Source organism: Salvia splendens, chromosome 11 (assembly GCF_004379255.2).
Source record: "Salvia splendens isolate huo1 chromosome 11, SspV2, whole genome shotgun sequence".
Lineage (NCBI taxonomy): Eukaryota > Viridiplantae > Streptophyta > Magnoliopsida > Lamiales > Lamiaceae > Salvia > Salvia splendens.
Genome location: NC_056042.1, coordinates 1,531,190 through 1,548,164, shown reverse-complemented (window position 1 = coordinate 1,548,164; position 16,975 = coordinate 1,531,190). Strand labels below are relative to the sequence as shown.

The window sequence follows — 16,975 nt, the reverse complement described above, 5'->3', positions numbered from 1 at the left end:
TAGTAAAAGGCAAATGAGACAAGTAATCGGAGAATAATGTGAGTATAAAGATTTATTTGAATTGAGATTCACTTACCCAAAATGAAAAATTAAAATTGTTGTGATTTCGGTCCTGAGATGGAAAAATAAGATATTAGTATTTCATGGATGGTAGGAGTATTAAGTCGCCTCAAGTCGACAAGGATGTGTTTAGCCCACATGTAATAGCGATGCATGGTTAAACTAGACCCGCCTATTTGGTATGGAAATAGGCTATCAGTTCGAGTTTTTGAAAACCGTAATGGCCTATCATGGACTGAACCAGAACTAGAACCAAAACCGGTATACTCTGATTGTGGTCTGGTTTAAGGCGAAAATCGCTAGTTCGAGGTTCCTCAAGTCGAGCAGTAATCTAGTAATCAAGATGTTCTTATATATAGGTCTATATTTTTCCATATTGAATCAAGATAATGAAAGCGCCCTCGATCTCTAGAATAACAATAACTTGATTCAGTAAAAGAAGCAGACAAAGGGCAAGAAATGTGATCACCAGCAAAAGAAAATCATCAGTTTTTACAGAAATTTAAAGCAACACCGAAGATTCAAAGTGAGCAAATGGAACAAGAACCCTAACTCAAGATTCAATTTTTTTGGGAATTGAAACTAAAATCAAATCATCACTAGCTTCCTAGCAATTTTATTATGAAATAAGAATTTAATAAATGGATAAATAAAACCATACATACAGCATTACAACTCCCCAATAACATAAGCTAGGTCAGAGACTCAACAAAAAAAAAATCATAAGCTTCAAATCACAAAAAGAAAAATCTTAAAGCTTTTGACGCCATGCAAGATTTCACAAGTTCTAGGAGAAAGATAAAAAAAAGAAACATCACTCATATATGTTTAAAACATAGAAAAATCATCGGAGTTCGACTAGTTTCCCTGAAAATCAGCTACTTCGAATCATTGAAAAGATTAAGTTCATCAATTAAAGAAATTGTCCCACATTCCAAGATCATATTTTTATCAAACGGGAAATAATTTCGATTTGTAAATTTGTAATCAGGGGAGAATGTGGAACAATAAAAGGGTAAAAATGTGAAAAATGGAAATTTTATATACTATCAAAATCGTCAAGATTTATAACGATTACTTCACTAATTATATTTAGTTTAGATTTTATTTCCATGAAATTGTCTCGTTTGGCCAGAGTTGACAGATGATTATTGGCCAATAAGAATAGAACACGTGCGATTTATGTATTCATACATTTTAAATTAAAAGGAGTAATAAAGATTCACATTTGAGCCGGAATCAAGGTAGATGTTGACAAGGTTTCCACCGTTGTAGCCGAAATCAGAGAAGAAAATATCTATCAAGAATTCTTGATTCCGAATTCCGATATCCAAGGTTCTCCCCCTTTTCAAATCTCTCGATGCTTCTAGGTAATTGCGGTTACAAACTTAGTTCTACTCATCTAATTTGATTTCGTTTCAGTTCTATTTCGATCGCCCAAAGATTTGACCTTTTTGCAATTTCCAATTTCGATTTTAGTTTTGGTGTTATGATGTTGAAATGGCTCTTTGTGGGTTTCGCTTGTTTTACTTTCTTTTCATGTTTGATGTGAAAAAATGGTGCATTTTATGTTTTTTTGCAGCTATGTTTGGGCGTGGAAACAGAAGGGTAACCAAAAAGATTGAGTCTCCAGTTTTCTTTGCATTGCTGATTTTAGTAATAGTTGCATTGGTGCTTTTCTTTGGAAAGAATGGTGATAGTAAGTCCACTTTGATGCCTGACCTCAGTAGCCAAAAATGGAGTAGCTTCGACTCGTTGGTTCGATTGGATCCAACCGTTGAATTGAGGAATGGGACTGATTTGATCTGGCAGATTCCTGATTCACCCCAGGCTGTTCTCTTCTTGGCTCATGGCTGTAGTGGCCGAGCAGCTAACTTTTGGGATAGGTCTCCCAAGTGTCCGGATTGCGTTGGTTTACCTGAAGAGAGGCTCATTGTGCTACATGCTTTGGCTAGAAATTTTGCTGTATTTGCCATATCGAGTAAAGGTGTATGCTGGTCGCTAGGGGAGGAACGGGGTGTCGTTAAAAGTATGATCTGGTGGTGGATTTCTGAGAAAAAGATGGACAAGCTGCCAATCTATGCAATGGGAGCCTCGTCTGGTGGATACTTCGTCTCTGCTCTCGCTGCAGAGTTCCAGTTTAGGGCTATCGCGTTGATGATCGCTGAAGGGGTGTTTAGTAATTTGGATATAAGGAAGAACTACCCGGCTACGCTCTTTGTCCACATGCCTAAAGATGAAAAACGAAACGGGAAGATAGAGAAGTATCTAGTGGTGATGAGGGACAAGGGTATCGATGTTGCAGAAGTTAGATGTATGGAGTTCCCTTTGACACCTCGGTTTTTTGCCTATAGGATTCCGGGTCTCAGTCTGAACTTGTCAGTGAAGCTGTTCGATGTTTTTCAGGATAAGGGCTTTATTGACGGGAACGGTTACATGAGGGATGATGGGCGTGTGATACCGTGGAAAACAGCCATCGAGGAGAGGAATATTATTCTCCCGAAGAAGTCATTGGTCAATCATATTCAGGAGGAAATGAATCTTGCATTTGCTTATCATGAAATGACTAGCTTGCAATCTCAGGAAATCCTTGACTGGTTTGAATCTCATAAGAGATGACGAGCGGTTAACCTTATTACCAGTCTCCGATTCCTCTTTCCACAAATGTGATTACAGCTTGGGAGAATAATGCATAAATCTAGCAGATTTGATCAGTCTGCCAATTTGGGTGAGTTGTGAAAGCCAAAGCTCTACACAGTTTAGTATGAAGCTGTGCAGATTGCAATTATCTGCTGTCAAGGACAGTTTTCTCGTTTTACCGGATACGGCGGAGTTTTCTTGTTTCTTGAATTATGCATAGAGATCTTTACAACTAACTTGTCAAAAACCACATTGTATTGTTGGCCAATTAGCACATAATTTGCTGACCACCATCTATTTGAAATGATTTAAAGCTATTACCAAATGAGTTGTTTGCTGCAGTTGTCTACGATACCTACTTTACTCGTTTGAGCTTATGCATACATTGTGGTTTCTTCACAATGGGATTTCTAAATATATCTGAGGGGCCACAGCTATTTCTTTCTTTAGCAGAAGGCTTACCAGAAATTTCCCGAGTCATTGATTAGCATTGTTTTGTTGTGTTGATGGTAAACTCTTAAAGATTGAAGCTTTATGGGTTTTTTTACTGCTATAAGAGTTGGCAAATAACTTTCTGATATGCTCCATGTAACACATAAATGGATGGGAAGATCTCATTCCCGGACCGAGTTCCTTGTTCAATACATTGCATAATCTTCTGTCACACTTTTGGCTCTTAACTCCATCACTTTTTTCATCCCCGAGTTCATGGAAAAAGGTATACTTTAGAAGAAACTGCTTCATATTGCTTGAAAACCCAAAATTCTCTTTAAACTGTTAGTTTCCACGAGGTTTTATTTTGCAGGACCAACATGTCAAGTAGTTGAACCAGCATCATCCCGTTCCGAATCAGGTGATGTTGCATTATTGATGCTGTTGACTGAATCATGAGCTAAACTATATAGCCTGGATTTATTTTTAAGTTCTTAGGCATAACATTTAGAGCTGGATTCACCACTTGCATAATAGTTCATTATCACAGGTGAATAGTAAATACTACTATGACATAACTATAGGATGGACTCATCTGTTTATCGACATTAAGATAGATCTTGTAGCATCACGTGGCGCTGTCATTGCCTGGTTTAATGCATCAAAGTGTACGTGTTCCCTATTTATTGAATCTGTCTGTACATGACCATAGTTCTCTGGCAGGAATCCTATGTTTTACTTATACTAAAGAAATAGGATGTTGTTTAGAATCCTTCTTTTTTGCCTAGCTAATGAATCCCTCATTCCCATTTAAGTGACTCGTTTTTCCTTTTTGGAACGTCCCACTTAAAGTGATACGATTCCTAAAATGGAAACATCACTTTCTCTACTTAGTTCTCTCTTCACTTAACTCACAAAACAACACTGCATAAAATCACATACCAAACAAGAAATGGTCCATCAGTAAAAATAATAATGGATTATGCTATTCTGTTCCTCTGTATCTTTGCCATTCTGATATAGCAAGTTTAGGAAATAGCTCCACCACATTAACTTTCTAATATTACAGTAAAAATAAAGTACTAATAAACATAATATTACACCTCAAACAAGTGAAAGTAGCACACACACACACATCGAGTATTACCATAAACAACACTATGGTGTTTTTGTTTCCTTTTACAAGCTCAGGGACTCATTCTACCCTCATTAGCCATCTTGAAGAGCTTCGCCTGAGCTCCCGCAGCCTTGTTCGAGCTCAGTCCTCGAACGAAACTATCTCTGACCTGGTTGGTAGTGTACGGGAACCTTGTGTTGGCCATGGAGTTGAGCAGAGCAGCTGTGCCTTCCCTGTAGAGTGCTCCGAAGCCGTCTGTGCGAGTGTTGGAAAGAGCCTCGAGTAAGTTCATGTTTGCCCCCGTGATTGGTGGGGTACCGGTGCCGATACCTATACCTGTACCGGTACCAGTACCGCCTCCGAACGCACTTCCCACGGTTCCGAGCCAGCCGAATAAGCCCCATATTAGCTGGGGGTGATTCCTCCAGTAGCTGGAATATAGGCAAAGTGCAAAACAGTGAGTGATATAATATACTCCCTCCGTTTCGGGATTTCTTTCGTTACATTCCACTTTTACTATTTTTAATGATTACATCTCACATTTTACTAACTCAATTCACTCACATTTCATTATTAAATTATTATGTAAAATTGGGACATGCATTCCGCTAGCGGTTTTCATGATTAAAGTCCATGGCGATCCCAAATGGTACGATTAACGGTGGACGGAAGGAGTAACATTTGGTAATGTAGTGCTTTCATTTGAACCATGGTACTTACTTGCAGGTGAAAGGTGGGGAGTTGGGATCAAACGAGAATGGAGGCGATGGCACCGTGATGCCCGGTGTGGTCGGCGTCCCTGGGTCGATCGGAGTGCTTGGTGGCGTCCCATAGGTTGGCGTCGGAGTGTAGGGTGTGGTAGGGGTCCCAATGCTCGGTGGCATCCCATATGTTGGCGTCGGAGTGTAGGGTGTGGTAGGAGTACCCGGGTCAATTGGAGTGCTAGGTGGTGTCCCATATGTTGGTGTCGGAGTGTAGGGTGTGGTAGGGGTCCCTGGGTCGATCGGAGTGCTCGGTGGCGTCCCATAGGTTGGCGTCGGAGTGTAGGGTGTGGTAGGGGTCCCAATGCTCGGTGGCGTCCCATATGTTGGCGTCGGAGTGTAGGGTGTGGTAGGAGTCCCCGGGTCAATTGGAGTGCTAGGTGGTGTCCCATATGTTGGTGTCGGAGTGTAGGGTGTGGTAGGGGTCCCTGGGTCGATCGGAGTGCTCGGTGGTGTCCCATAGGTTGGAGTGGTGGGCGTTGTGGGAGTCGGGGTGTAAGGTGTGGTGGGGGTTGGAGTGGAGGGGGTCGGGGTGTAAGGCGTTGTTGGTGGAGGGGAATGGTAGTATCCTCCTCCTCCGGAAGGGGGGGGAGTGTGGTGGCCGCCTCCGCTTGGGGGGCTGCCACAGTAAGCAGGTGGCGAGCTGTGTGGGGGACTAACTGTGACAAGAAAATGCAAATGTTAGCTCATGAGAGAGAGAGAGAGAGAGAGAGAATGTACCTGCAGGAGGAGGTTGTGCATTGGGGTCCGGGGTGTAAGGCGTGGAGGGAGTCGGGTAAGGCGTTGTGGGAGTTGGGTGGGGATCAAATGGTGGACCGGTTCCGCTTGGGGGGTTGCCACAGTAAGTGGTAGGCGGAGGTTGTGCATTGGGGTCGGGGGTGGTAGGCGTTGTAGGAGTCGGGGTGGGGTCCGTTGGCGGAGGGGAATGGTTGTGCCCTCCTCCAGAAGGCGTTGAAGGGTGGTGGCCACTTGGGGGGTTGTTTCCGCAGTTGTTGGGAGGCGGGGTTCCTTGAGACGGTGGCGGAGTAACTGTCACAACAAAATGCAAATGTTAGCTCATTATAGTATTAAAATTGTGACATCACTTACTTATTCAGTTAGTTGGTTTACCAATCGAGTAAGAGGTGTTACAAGTTTGTACCTATAGGAGGAGGAGGAGTAGGTGCATTGGGGTCGGGGGTGTAGTAGGTCTTCTGATCATCCAAGTGTTCGGGTTTGGAAACGACGCGGACGACCAAGTTTTGCGAGAGCAGCACAGCGAAAGCAGCCCAATGGAAGGCGCGCCTAGTCGTCCTCCCCTCCATTTTCGTGGAGCCGAGAAGATGAAGAAGGAAGAAGAGAGTGTTGGTGGTGTTGAGGAAGATGAGTATGAAGGGAATGAGTATTTAAAGAGAGAGTGAAGTAAATATAAGCAGGTGTGGTTAGTTGTGTTTCTTCTGCATTTAACCACACTCTCATTTAAATATATCATCATTTTATTATCTCAAATCAACATTTTTGCATGACTTTTACACATCCAATTCTTTTAGATTGAAACCACCTTTTTCAGCTAACTGACTTATTACATGCTTTTCTCTTGCGCCACGTGCTGTTTTTCAAGCCCCCACTTTAATTCAGGCAAGAAATGAGGAGACAACGACCGAATTCTTTTCTTCTTTTTCTACTCTTTGTTGTGTTTTTTGAATTAGATTATGGGTTGATAAAATTACCAAAAAAATAACAATATACCGGACTAATCCTAGTTTAAAAAATACTGATTTTTAGTAAGGTATAAATATATAGTATTACTTTTACCAAATTATTGGTATGATATACGGTATGACAGTTTCAGTGCGGTATGTCATACCGACCACCCCTAGACCATTGTTGGGCTTTTTAAGATGTTAATTATTTAAATGACAAAATAAAATTGAAATAAATGAATTGATTAAATAAAAATTGGAGTTTTAATTAATTTTGGGGGTACATTGTTAGTTATATAAGAGTAATATATGGAATAATAATTACTCCTTCCGTCCCACTTTAAGTGGAGCATTTTATTTTCGGTGCAAGATTTTATGTAGTGTTATTTTGTAAGTTAAGTAGAGAAAGTAAAGTAAGAGATGAGGAAAAGCAGAAAAAGTGATATTTCTATTTTAAAAAATATGTCATTTAGAGTGTCACGTCAAAAAAGAAGAAGAAAATGAGTTACTAAATGAGACATATGGAGAATTAAAAGAATTTTGTTTATAGTAATTGATAGCCTGTGTTTTTCTTATGCAACACCATGATCATTACTAGGAGTCTAGGACACTCTAATTAAAGTGTAATTACAATTAATAAACCATGCATAGCTATAAATTTAAATTGTAATTAGGAATTAATGACCCTAATTGGGATGTATGTTATGTCGGATAATTTCATTAGTATTATTATGCTTACACATTTATTGCTCTTATGCATATAATAATAAAGTCAAATATTCGTTGGGTAATTTACTAGGCCAATTGAGAAGAATCGAAATGAATAATTCAAATTGAAAAACGTTAAGAATTAAATCGAAACAAATAATTCAAATTAGAAAATTATTTAACATGGTCAATATAATTGGGTCTTAATTTAAATAATATGCTATAAAAACCCAAATTTAGAATGGAATAATCCTTCCTTAAATCTAAACACTGCCATTATATTTAAATCGTTCATGCCTGTACAAAGTAAAAACATTGATTCTGACAATTGGCGACATAGTTAGAATGATATAGCATGGCAGTCGATAATGTATTTTATTGGAAATTAAGGATTGTAAAATTGGTAGATGTGATTTGAAAATTTAGAATTCATGTACATATATTTTTTATATATATTTAAATGAAGTATTATTGAAATAAAATAATTTTTTTAAATACAATCATAAATATAATAATTCATGTACATATATTTTTCTTAGATTTTTAGATTAAAAATCTAGATTGAAACAAAATTTTGTAAATAAATCGAACCAATCTGAAAATCTAAAAGAGTTCGAATCAAATTTAAAATTTAATTTGACTCGGTTGGGAGATTTTTAAATATTTTTTAGAAATACCAAATTTTATCAAAGTTTGTAGACTATTTTCCTTGCTTAATTAAATTAGAAATATTTTTACAAAATAAAAATTTGATCTCGTTGCCGACTACAAATTGGATGACTAGGTGCAGTGAACTGCATGGTGCACCGACGACCTCAGAATTCAATTTGAAAAAAAAAATCAAATCAAAACAGATCAAAAAAAGTTGCACATGAAAATTAGATTTGATTCATAGTAAATGCAATTTCAGAGAAGTAGGTGAAAATATGACGAAATTGATATGGCACAATAAATGATGGCCAACACCTAAAGTAATACTTTTAATAAAAGATTAATTTGTGGCCTTCTTTTTTTGCTAATTTGTTTTGTAAATTGAAGAAGTATAGTGTTTGTTGATGAATCGGCGAATTTTTGATGATGATGAATGCTCGTAAAAATAAATTACGACACAGAGAATTTTACGTGGTTCGATTTACTGAGGTAAATCTACGTCCACGGGGAGAAATGGGGGCAGGTTTGTATTGCTTGATCTGCGAATTACAGCTTACAACACCGACTTGCTATATGATTATTTCTCTAGAGAGATTCTCCCCCTTTTCTATCAGATCTAAGTTCTATTTATACATTGAACTAAGATCGTGGCTTACATCATCACTCTAGGTCGTGGAGGTCGTGTAGGTCATGGCCTAAGATCGTGGCCTGAGTTGACGCCACGTGGTAGTGGATGTATTGGAAGTTGTGGAAATCCTGCATGGGTCCACTAACTCCTTGTTCGGTCGAATACTGAGACCGAACTGCTTTGGTTGCCGATCTGAGAGTAGAGCTTGATGCCGACCTGAGAGCAGAGCTTGATTGGTTGGCTTTTACCGAGCTGTAGGCAGAGGCCGAACTCTTTGGTAATGCCGAACTCCTCCGAACTCTTTGGTAATGCCGAACTCATACTCTTCCTTGGGCTTTGGGCTGATGGGCCGTCACTGCTGTTGGGCTTGTTTAGTTCGTACCCCATCACTACCCCCCCCGAAAGACGAAGTGAATCACTTCGGCGAAGCGAGTCACTTCGGCACTCTGGATAAAGGTACGGGGGAGGCTGACGTCAGGAGACGTGCCTTGCATGTGACTGCATTAAATGCGACAGTAAAATCCGGCCGTTGAATCCTGAAAAGGTGGGATTCGAAACGGTGCGACGATTTTGAAATCTTCGCCGAATCTGATAAATATGCTCTTTCTTCCTCATTTGAACACCTTTGCTGTTGCGTCTTCTATACTCTCTCTTTCTCGAGAAATTTTCTTCCGCTTTCAAGAGCTTCTTCAGACTTTCTTCACTTTCAAAAAGTAAGAAAAATGTCTTCTTCTTCTTCTTCGGCAAGATCTAGTTCGGCTCTCAGTCCGTCACCATTCATTTCTGAGGAGAAATTGAGTTCGGGGACTGGATATGCCGATCTCAACCGAATCACGGCTTTAGTGCCGTACACCATCGAGTTCGGCTCCGGTGTGACTTCGGTCATTTCGCCGGCCTCTGATTCCGGCTGCTGTGATTGCTATGCTTGATGGTGCCGAACTGATTGCTCGGCACTTTTAAGCGCAATCTGCGAACACACTTGCTCTTTTTCGATCACCTCGGATGACCGCTATCTCTCCTTTAGTGGAGAAGGTGTTCGGCGAGGATGCCTCTGATCGCTATGACCGGGCTTCTTTTTGTCTTCTCTAGATGAGCTGTCTAAAGACCGTTTTCGACGGTCTGCCTCATCGGCACGAGAAAACTTGTCCGCAATGTCCCACATCTCTTGAGCTGTTTGCGGACCGCACTCCACGAGCTTTCTGTAGAGAACTCCGGGCAGGATTCCATTTTGGAATGCCGAAATGACAAGTAGATCATTGAGATTATCTACTTGTAGGCATTCCTTGTGGAATCTCGTCATAAAATCGCTGATCTTTTCGTCGCGACCTTGACGTATAGAAAGCAGCTGAGCCGAAGTGATCCGGGCTTCCGCTTTCTGAAAGAACCTCCTGTGGAAAGCATCCATTAGATCTCGGTAGGATCTAATGCTGCCTTGGGGGAGGCTATCGAACCACCTTCTTGCGTTCCCGATAAGCAGCTCGGGAAACAGCTTGCACATGTGGACCTCGTTGAGACCCTGGTTCGCCATGTTATATTGATAGCGTCCCAAGAAGTCATGAGGATCCACGAGTCCGTCATAGGTTATCGACGGAGTTCGGTAGTTCTGTGGTAGGGAAGTTCGGGTAATATCGTCCGAGAACGGAGTCCTCAATGCTCCGTACATGGCGAACCCGACATTTCTTCGGTATGGAGGAGATGAAGTTCTCCTGTGATTCCGGTACCGAGGATTCTTTCTTCTGGAAGACATGATACTACTGCGGTAGTGACTGTCTCGTATGGAGGGAGAGGGAGAATCCGCCGTTTTCGCCTCCGGCTGCTTTTGGCTTCTCTGCAGGAAGGTTAAGAATTCCTCCTGCTTTTCAGCCAAAAACAGCCTGACAGCCTCGTTCAAATCGGGCTGCTGGGAAGACTCGGTGTGACGGCTTTTGGAGCGGCTTGTTCCTCCGCCATGAGAACTGGTGGTGGATTTATCCCTAGGCTGTTTTCCAGACCTATGGGATGGATTGGCTTCCTCCTGGTTCTCACGGGCAGGAATACGGGTACTCTGCGATCTGGTATGCATTTTTTGGGTTGAAAAAATGGTCAAAAATTCGCTTTATCACAAATTTGGTTCTCCGTTTCCCACAGACGGCGCCAGTGATGAATCGGCGAATTTTTGATGATGATGAATGCTCGTAAAAATAAATTACGACACAGAGAATTTTACGTGGTTCGATTTACTGAGGTAAATCTACGTCCACGGGGAGAAATGGGGGCAGGTTTGTATTGCTTGATCTGCGAATTACAGCTTACAACACCGACTTGCTATATGATTATTTCTCTAGAGAGATTCTCCCCCTTTTCTATCAGATCTAAGTTCTATTTATACATTGAACTAAGATCGTGGCTTACATCATCACTCTAGGTCGTGGAGGTCGTGTAGGTCATGGCCTAAGATCGTGGCCTGAGTTGACGCCACGTGGTAGTGGATGTATTGGAAGTTGTGGAAATCCTGCATGGGTCCACTAACTCCTTGTTCGGTCGAATACTGAGACCGAACTGCTTTGGTTGCCGATCTGAGAGTAGAGCTTGATGCCGACCTGAGAGCAGAGCTTGATTGGTTGGCTTTTACCGAGCTGTAGGCAGAGGCCGAACTCTTTGGTAATGCCGAACTCCTCCGAACTCTTTGGTAATGCCGAACTCATACTCTTCCTTGGGCTTTGGGCTGATGGGCCGTCACTGCTGTTGGGCTTGTTTAGTTCGTACCCCATCATTTGTATAAACTCAGATTTTCCACACAATAATGTGTGTGAGCTTTCATTGTGTTGTCGTCCTTGTATATATTATTCCAAAATTCTATTAGTCAATCAAAATCATTGAATAACATCTATATATACAGTACAAATATATTTGCATTTTAAGTGAAGTAATTATGAAAATATATTTGCATGTTAAGTGGGGTTAGTTGATAATGTTGAGTAATTTGAATAAAGATATATCGTTCTCTCCAACAATTTATTTATTTAAATGCACGTGCGTTGATAGTGATCCTAGACTCCTAGTTTATTTCAGACCAACACTAATGGAATTAAATTTAATAATGTTTAAATTATGATGTTGAAACTGATGTTTAAGGTGTTCAATAAATTTCTCTAGCTCCCAGTTGATAATGATGGTTAAACAATTAAGACATACTACGACTTTTGAAATTTGTATCATGTCATGATCGATCCATCACTATCAAAAAATAATGTCTCAAGTTTCTCTTATTTGGAAAATTTGTAATATTCATCTCACGTTGTTTAAAATATACATATAATATCTGTTATTATTACTCTTAAATTAATTACTTCTTCCCTCCAACAAAAATATGGGCAATGAATATGACACTGTAATTCAGACAAAATTGGTAAGGTAAGAGAGGGGAGGAGAATGGTATGGTAAGTAAGAGAGAGAAGGAGAATGATAGTTAAAGTAGTATTAGTGAATAATGAGACTTACATTTTTAAATTGATATAACTTTCCAAAAATGGAATGCACATATTTGTGTGGAACAGACGAAAATGGCAAGTGCACATATTTTTATGGGATGGATGAAGTGTATAAGGTAGTGATAAATGTATAACCAGAGACCAAAACTCAATAATTATATCAAAGAATGGAAGGATGAGATCATGAGAATGGATGGATGTTGAAAATACGGATGCCATTTTAAGACGTTTTGGTTCATTCAAAGTGTGTTTCAGTTCATTTCAAATAAATTGTAAGCGCTATAAACTAAAACGTTCTTTGTGTTTTCATTTTAAAATTCCTTATTTTGGATTAGTAATTAAGATTAGTTCTCTAGTTTTGCAATAAAGAGTAGGGGTTGTAATTATGAGTTCAATGATTAGGATTAATTAATTTTATGCTTTGTATAATTATTGCTATCCGTGAAGAATTATCAGCGATTCAGCATGCTTGTTTTATCAAATTTTATAAATTAAATGACAATTATGCCTACCAAATTGTCTAATAAAAGCCCCAATTATTTGAAAATGTCTTCGTTTGGGCTAATCAATTAATTAGGGCTTCAATTTATTTAGTTTGTACAATTCCTATAAAGTGGGCATGTTTGAACTATCCCTATAGAATAAAATTAATTCTATTCTACAGCATGATCAATCTATCCTTGGACTTACTATGATTTGATCTTGATTCTTATTTCCCTTTTTAACAAGAATATTATAAGAACTCTAAATACGAGTAGATCAATTATTTGTACATGGTATAATTAAGACTTACAGTATATATGGAATAAAATAATTTCAATTCTAGAGCATGATCAATCTATTTTTGGACTTGGACTGTGATTTGATCTTGATTCTTCTTTTCTTTTCTAAAAAGAATATTATAAGAACTCTAAATACATCTAGATGAATTATTTGTACCATCCTATTTTATTCTCTTCACTTTTCCTTTAACATTAATTCTCTAACCAAAAGACATGTTTGAACTATCTTTGATTGGATGTGTGAGTTTGATAACTCAAATGCTGCAGTCACGATTTGCATTGGATCGAGAGATGAAGAGATTGAGCTTACTTGAGCTTGAGCTTCAGGAGCCGTCGGATTGCTCATTAGTTTTAGGTCTTAATCTTGACCGTTGATCTAACTAGCCGTTAGATTTAAAAGGTTGTGTTAGTTAGTTTGTTAGTTTAGTTTTTCTCATTTAGTTTTTGTAAGCTCTCGGCTATTTTTCTCTCTCAGCAATAAGATCTCGTTTCTTCTTCGAATTCCTTTCTTGTTCATCAATCTTAGCTCATACGATACGCACTTCATCACATTCCAACAAATTGGCGCCGTCTGTGGGAAGAGGACACTTTCTTAAGCTGCGATTGCTTTTGTGGTTGGAAGCGAATTCACGAAGACGATGGCCTCCAGATTTGAGGCAGAGAAATTTACGGGCAAAAATGATTTTGCTCTATGGAGAATGAAGATGCGAGCGATGTTGATTCAACAAGGATTGGCATCAGCTCTATCGGTTGAAGAAGAGGGAGAAAAGGGGAAGGCGGCCGTGGACGAGAAGGTGGCTGCAAAGAAGGCCGAGATTGAAGCAAAGGCACATAGTGCGATCGTGTTGAGCCTTGGAGATAAGGTTCTTCGCGAGGTTGCGAAGGAGAAGACTGCAGCGAGCATCTTGACAAAATTGGAAGATCTTTACCTAACGAAGTCTCTTGCAAACATGCTATTCATGAAGCAACGCCTGTACTCTTACAAGTTCTTGGAGGGAAAAGGGGTCTTGGAGCAGCTTGAAGACTTCAACAAGGCAGTGGATGACCTTGAGAATATTGATGTTTCGATAGGCGATGAAGATAAGGCTATTCTAGTGCTTAATGCTCTGCCGCATTCCTTTGATCAGTTTCGTGATGCCTTCTTGTATGGTCGCGATAAGACCATTACTCTCTTGGAAGTTCAGACTGTATTGAGAGCAAATGAGCTTCAAAAGGGTGAATCGAAGTCCACTGATCAGAATGCAGAAAGCCTTAATATCAAGAAGTTCAGAGGCAAGAAGGTGTTCAAGAAACCTCTGGAATCCTTCAAAAGTGGATCATCTGGCCAAAAAGAGACTCGTTCATGTCATTGGTGCAAGAAACCTGGCCATTTGAAGCTTCGCTTGGAAGAGAAAACAAGAGAATGAAGGGAAGGTTGTCAATTCAGCAGAGGCTGTGGAAGATGATGAGGTCCATGAAGTTCTGAATGTGATAGATAATGAAGTCACTGGATCTTGGATCATGGACTCGGGTTGTAGTTTTCATATGTGCCCAAATCTGGATTGGTTTGAAGATGTCAAAGAATCCACTGGATCTGTCATCCTTGGTAATAACCAGGTGTGCTCCATAAAGGGCATAGGCTCAGTAAAATTGAGGGGTGCTAAGGGAGTTGTGATAGTTCTGAGTGGAGTTAGATATATTCCAGATGTGAAGCGGAATTTGATATCACTTGGTTTCTTGGAGAAAAGGGGATGCTCATTTTCTTGTGTTGATGGAAAGATGGAAGTGTGCAAGGCTAGAAAGGTGCTCATGAGAGCAGAGAGGAGAGAGAGTCTCTACTATTTGACTGCAATAATCTGCAGCAAAGGATGTGCAGAATCCTACAATATTGCATCCATCAGCCTGGGTCAGTGGCACAACAGGCTTGGTCATCCATCAGTTGGCAGTGTGAAAGAGCTGGTCAGACAAGGAATCTTGCATTGCAATGATAAAGAGGAAGCAGCCCCTTGTGAGGAATGCATACTAGGCAAGGCTAAGAAATTGCCATATCCAAAAGGTAATCACACTTCCTCAAACCCTTTAGACTGTGCACATAGTGATTTGTGGGGGCCTTCCCAAGAGAAATCTATTGGGGGAGGCAGTTATTATATGAGTATAATTGATGACTACTCTAGAAAGATATGGTTGTATGTGTTAAAAGAGAAGTCAGAGGCATTTAGGAGATTTAGTGAGTGATGTGCTGAGGTTGAGTCAGAGAAGGGGATATCCTTGAAATGCTTTAGAACTGATGATGGACTTGAGTATTTGTCCAGAGAGTTTGATGATTTTTGTAGATCTAAAGGCATAAAGAGGCATCGAACAGTGCCAATGAACCCCCAACAAAATGGGGTGGCAGAGAGGGCAAATAGAACAATTTTGGAGAGGGTGAGGTGTATGCTTCTTGCTGCATGATTGGAGAAGAAGTTTTGGGCAGAGGCAGCTTCTACTGCTGTCAAACTTATAAATAAGTGTCCCTCATCCAGTATTGATGGTGATACCCCAGATTTTAGGTGGTATGAGAGTTATGGTGGATATTCTGATTTGAGGACTTTTGGCTGTAAAGCTTTTGCTCATGTGAAGCAAGGAAAGCTGGAGCCTCGAGCATTGAAATGCATTATGCTGGGCTATCAGCCAGGGGTCAAGGGCTATAGGCTTTGGTGTATAGAGCCTGAGAATGCAAGAATAATTATCAGTAGAGATGTGATCTTCTGGAAAAGTGAGCTGCCTTTCAGAAAGAGAGCAGATGATTCTGGTGTGAGTGAGCCCACTACTGCAATTGAGGTGGAGCAATTTAGATTATAAAGTGCAAGTGTGTTTGTAAACAATGGCGCGATCTTATAGATAGGGTGCCTGTTCGGATTGACGACCGTAATAATAATTTGATATTGTCCGCTTTAGGTCAAACCCGCACGGATTTGTTTTGGGGTCACTCCAAAAGGCTTGAGGTTGGACATGAATTATGTACACCTTCCAATTTCCCCGACTTCCGACGTGGGATGGGTTTATACACAATAATGTCTTATCAACAACATACTATATGATTATGATTTATTGTTATAGCGGTTATGATTTTTTATTTGTTTTAGTAGTAGTATATATTTTGCATCACATATATTACAAATATGCGTGGAGATATTTGATCCATTAAGAATGAAGAAATAAAACACTATATTTTTATCATTCTCACGCCTGATCTCTTTTAATATTTGAATGGAAATCTTCCCTTGTTGGTATTGATTTCGAGAACAATCTCCTGGTTTGTTGTTTTGATTTTAAAATCGCGCTATTTACTTGTTTTTCTTTTTCTCCTCGTGTTTATGGAAAAACCTCATATTGATATATGTTCAGTCGTTCACAATTTTGGCAAATAGTGAATTGTTGTTTACCGCAAAGTATGATTGGAGTAATATTTTTCCTAACACATGTCGCGTACATTCAATGGGATTGGCAATGTTCATTTATTAAAAAATTATTATAAATAAGTTTAAAAGTAGGGTCACAATGTTCAGTCTTTAACATTTGAGTAATTATTAGGCAAAGCATGCCGCGTACATTTAATATATGAAGTACAAAGAAACCCCAAATTCCCATTAGATACGTCAAATAAATTAATTTACTCATTTTTCATAAAATGTATGTATAGGATATGCACTTTGATACAAAAGTATTCCAAGCTACACATAATTTCTTTATACAAAGGAAATGCTATTATTGAACACTAAATAACTCTGAGTTGTAGTTTCGTTTTTAAGAGGTCTAAATGTTGGTTTCTGGGGATTATAAGAGATAATAGAACCGGGCGTAATACAACCCAAAAGAAAGGAAAAGGAGGAACTGAACTTAAAAAAAAAATTACAACGTAGAATCGAAATTACTAAACCAGTATGAATAGCCGAGTCGAGGAGGCCTCTTCCCGCAAGACGAGATACGCCCCGGTAGTGCTCTTCGGTTTGGCGTGTCGTCCCCAAAGGTAAAACGGCTACGTCTCTATTGATGCAGCACCGCAATTAGTAGAGCTCCGGCGAA

General features: G+C 39.7%; 2 protein-coding genes across 2 annotated transcripts; one reads left to right on the top strand and one right to left on the bottom strand.

Annotated features, from left to right (window-relative positions):
- Positions 1-1,296: 1,296 nt before the first annotated feature.
- Positions 1,297-3,028, top strand: LOC121755508. Its single transcript, XM_042150805.1, has 2 exons — positions 1,297-1,395; positions 1,643-3,028. Exon 2 carries the CDS (start codon positions 1,645-1,647, stop codon positions 2,677-2,679), a length of 1,035 nt encoding a protein of 344 aa, XP_042006739.1. The 5' UTR covers positions 1,297-1,395; positions 1,643-1,644; the 3' UTR covers positions 2,680-3,028.
- Positions 3,029-4,092: 1,064 nt separating this feature from the next.
- Positions 4,093-6,520, bottom strand: LOC121755507 (protodermal factor 1-like). Its single transcript, XM_042150804.1, has 4 exons — positions 6,152-6,520; positions 5,731-6,039; positions 4,970-5,669; positions 4,093-4,680 (listed from the first exon to the last, which is right to left on the bottom strand). The coding sequence occupies exons 1-4, from the start codon at positions 6,312-6,314 to the stop codon at positions 4,320-4,322; spliced, it is 1,533 nt and encodes a 510-aa protein (XP_042006738.1). The 5' UTR covers positions 6,315-6,520; the 3' UTR covers positions 4,093-4,319.
- Positions 6,521-16,975: the final 10,455 nt, after the last annotated feature.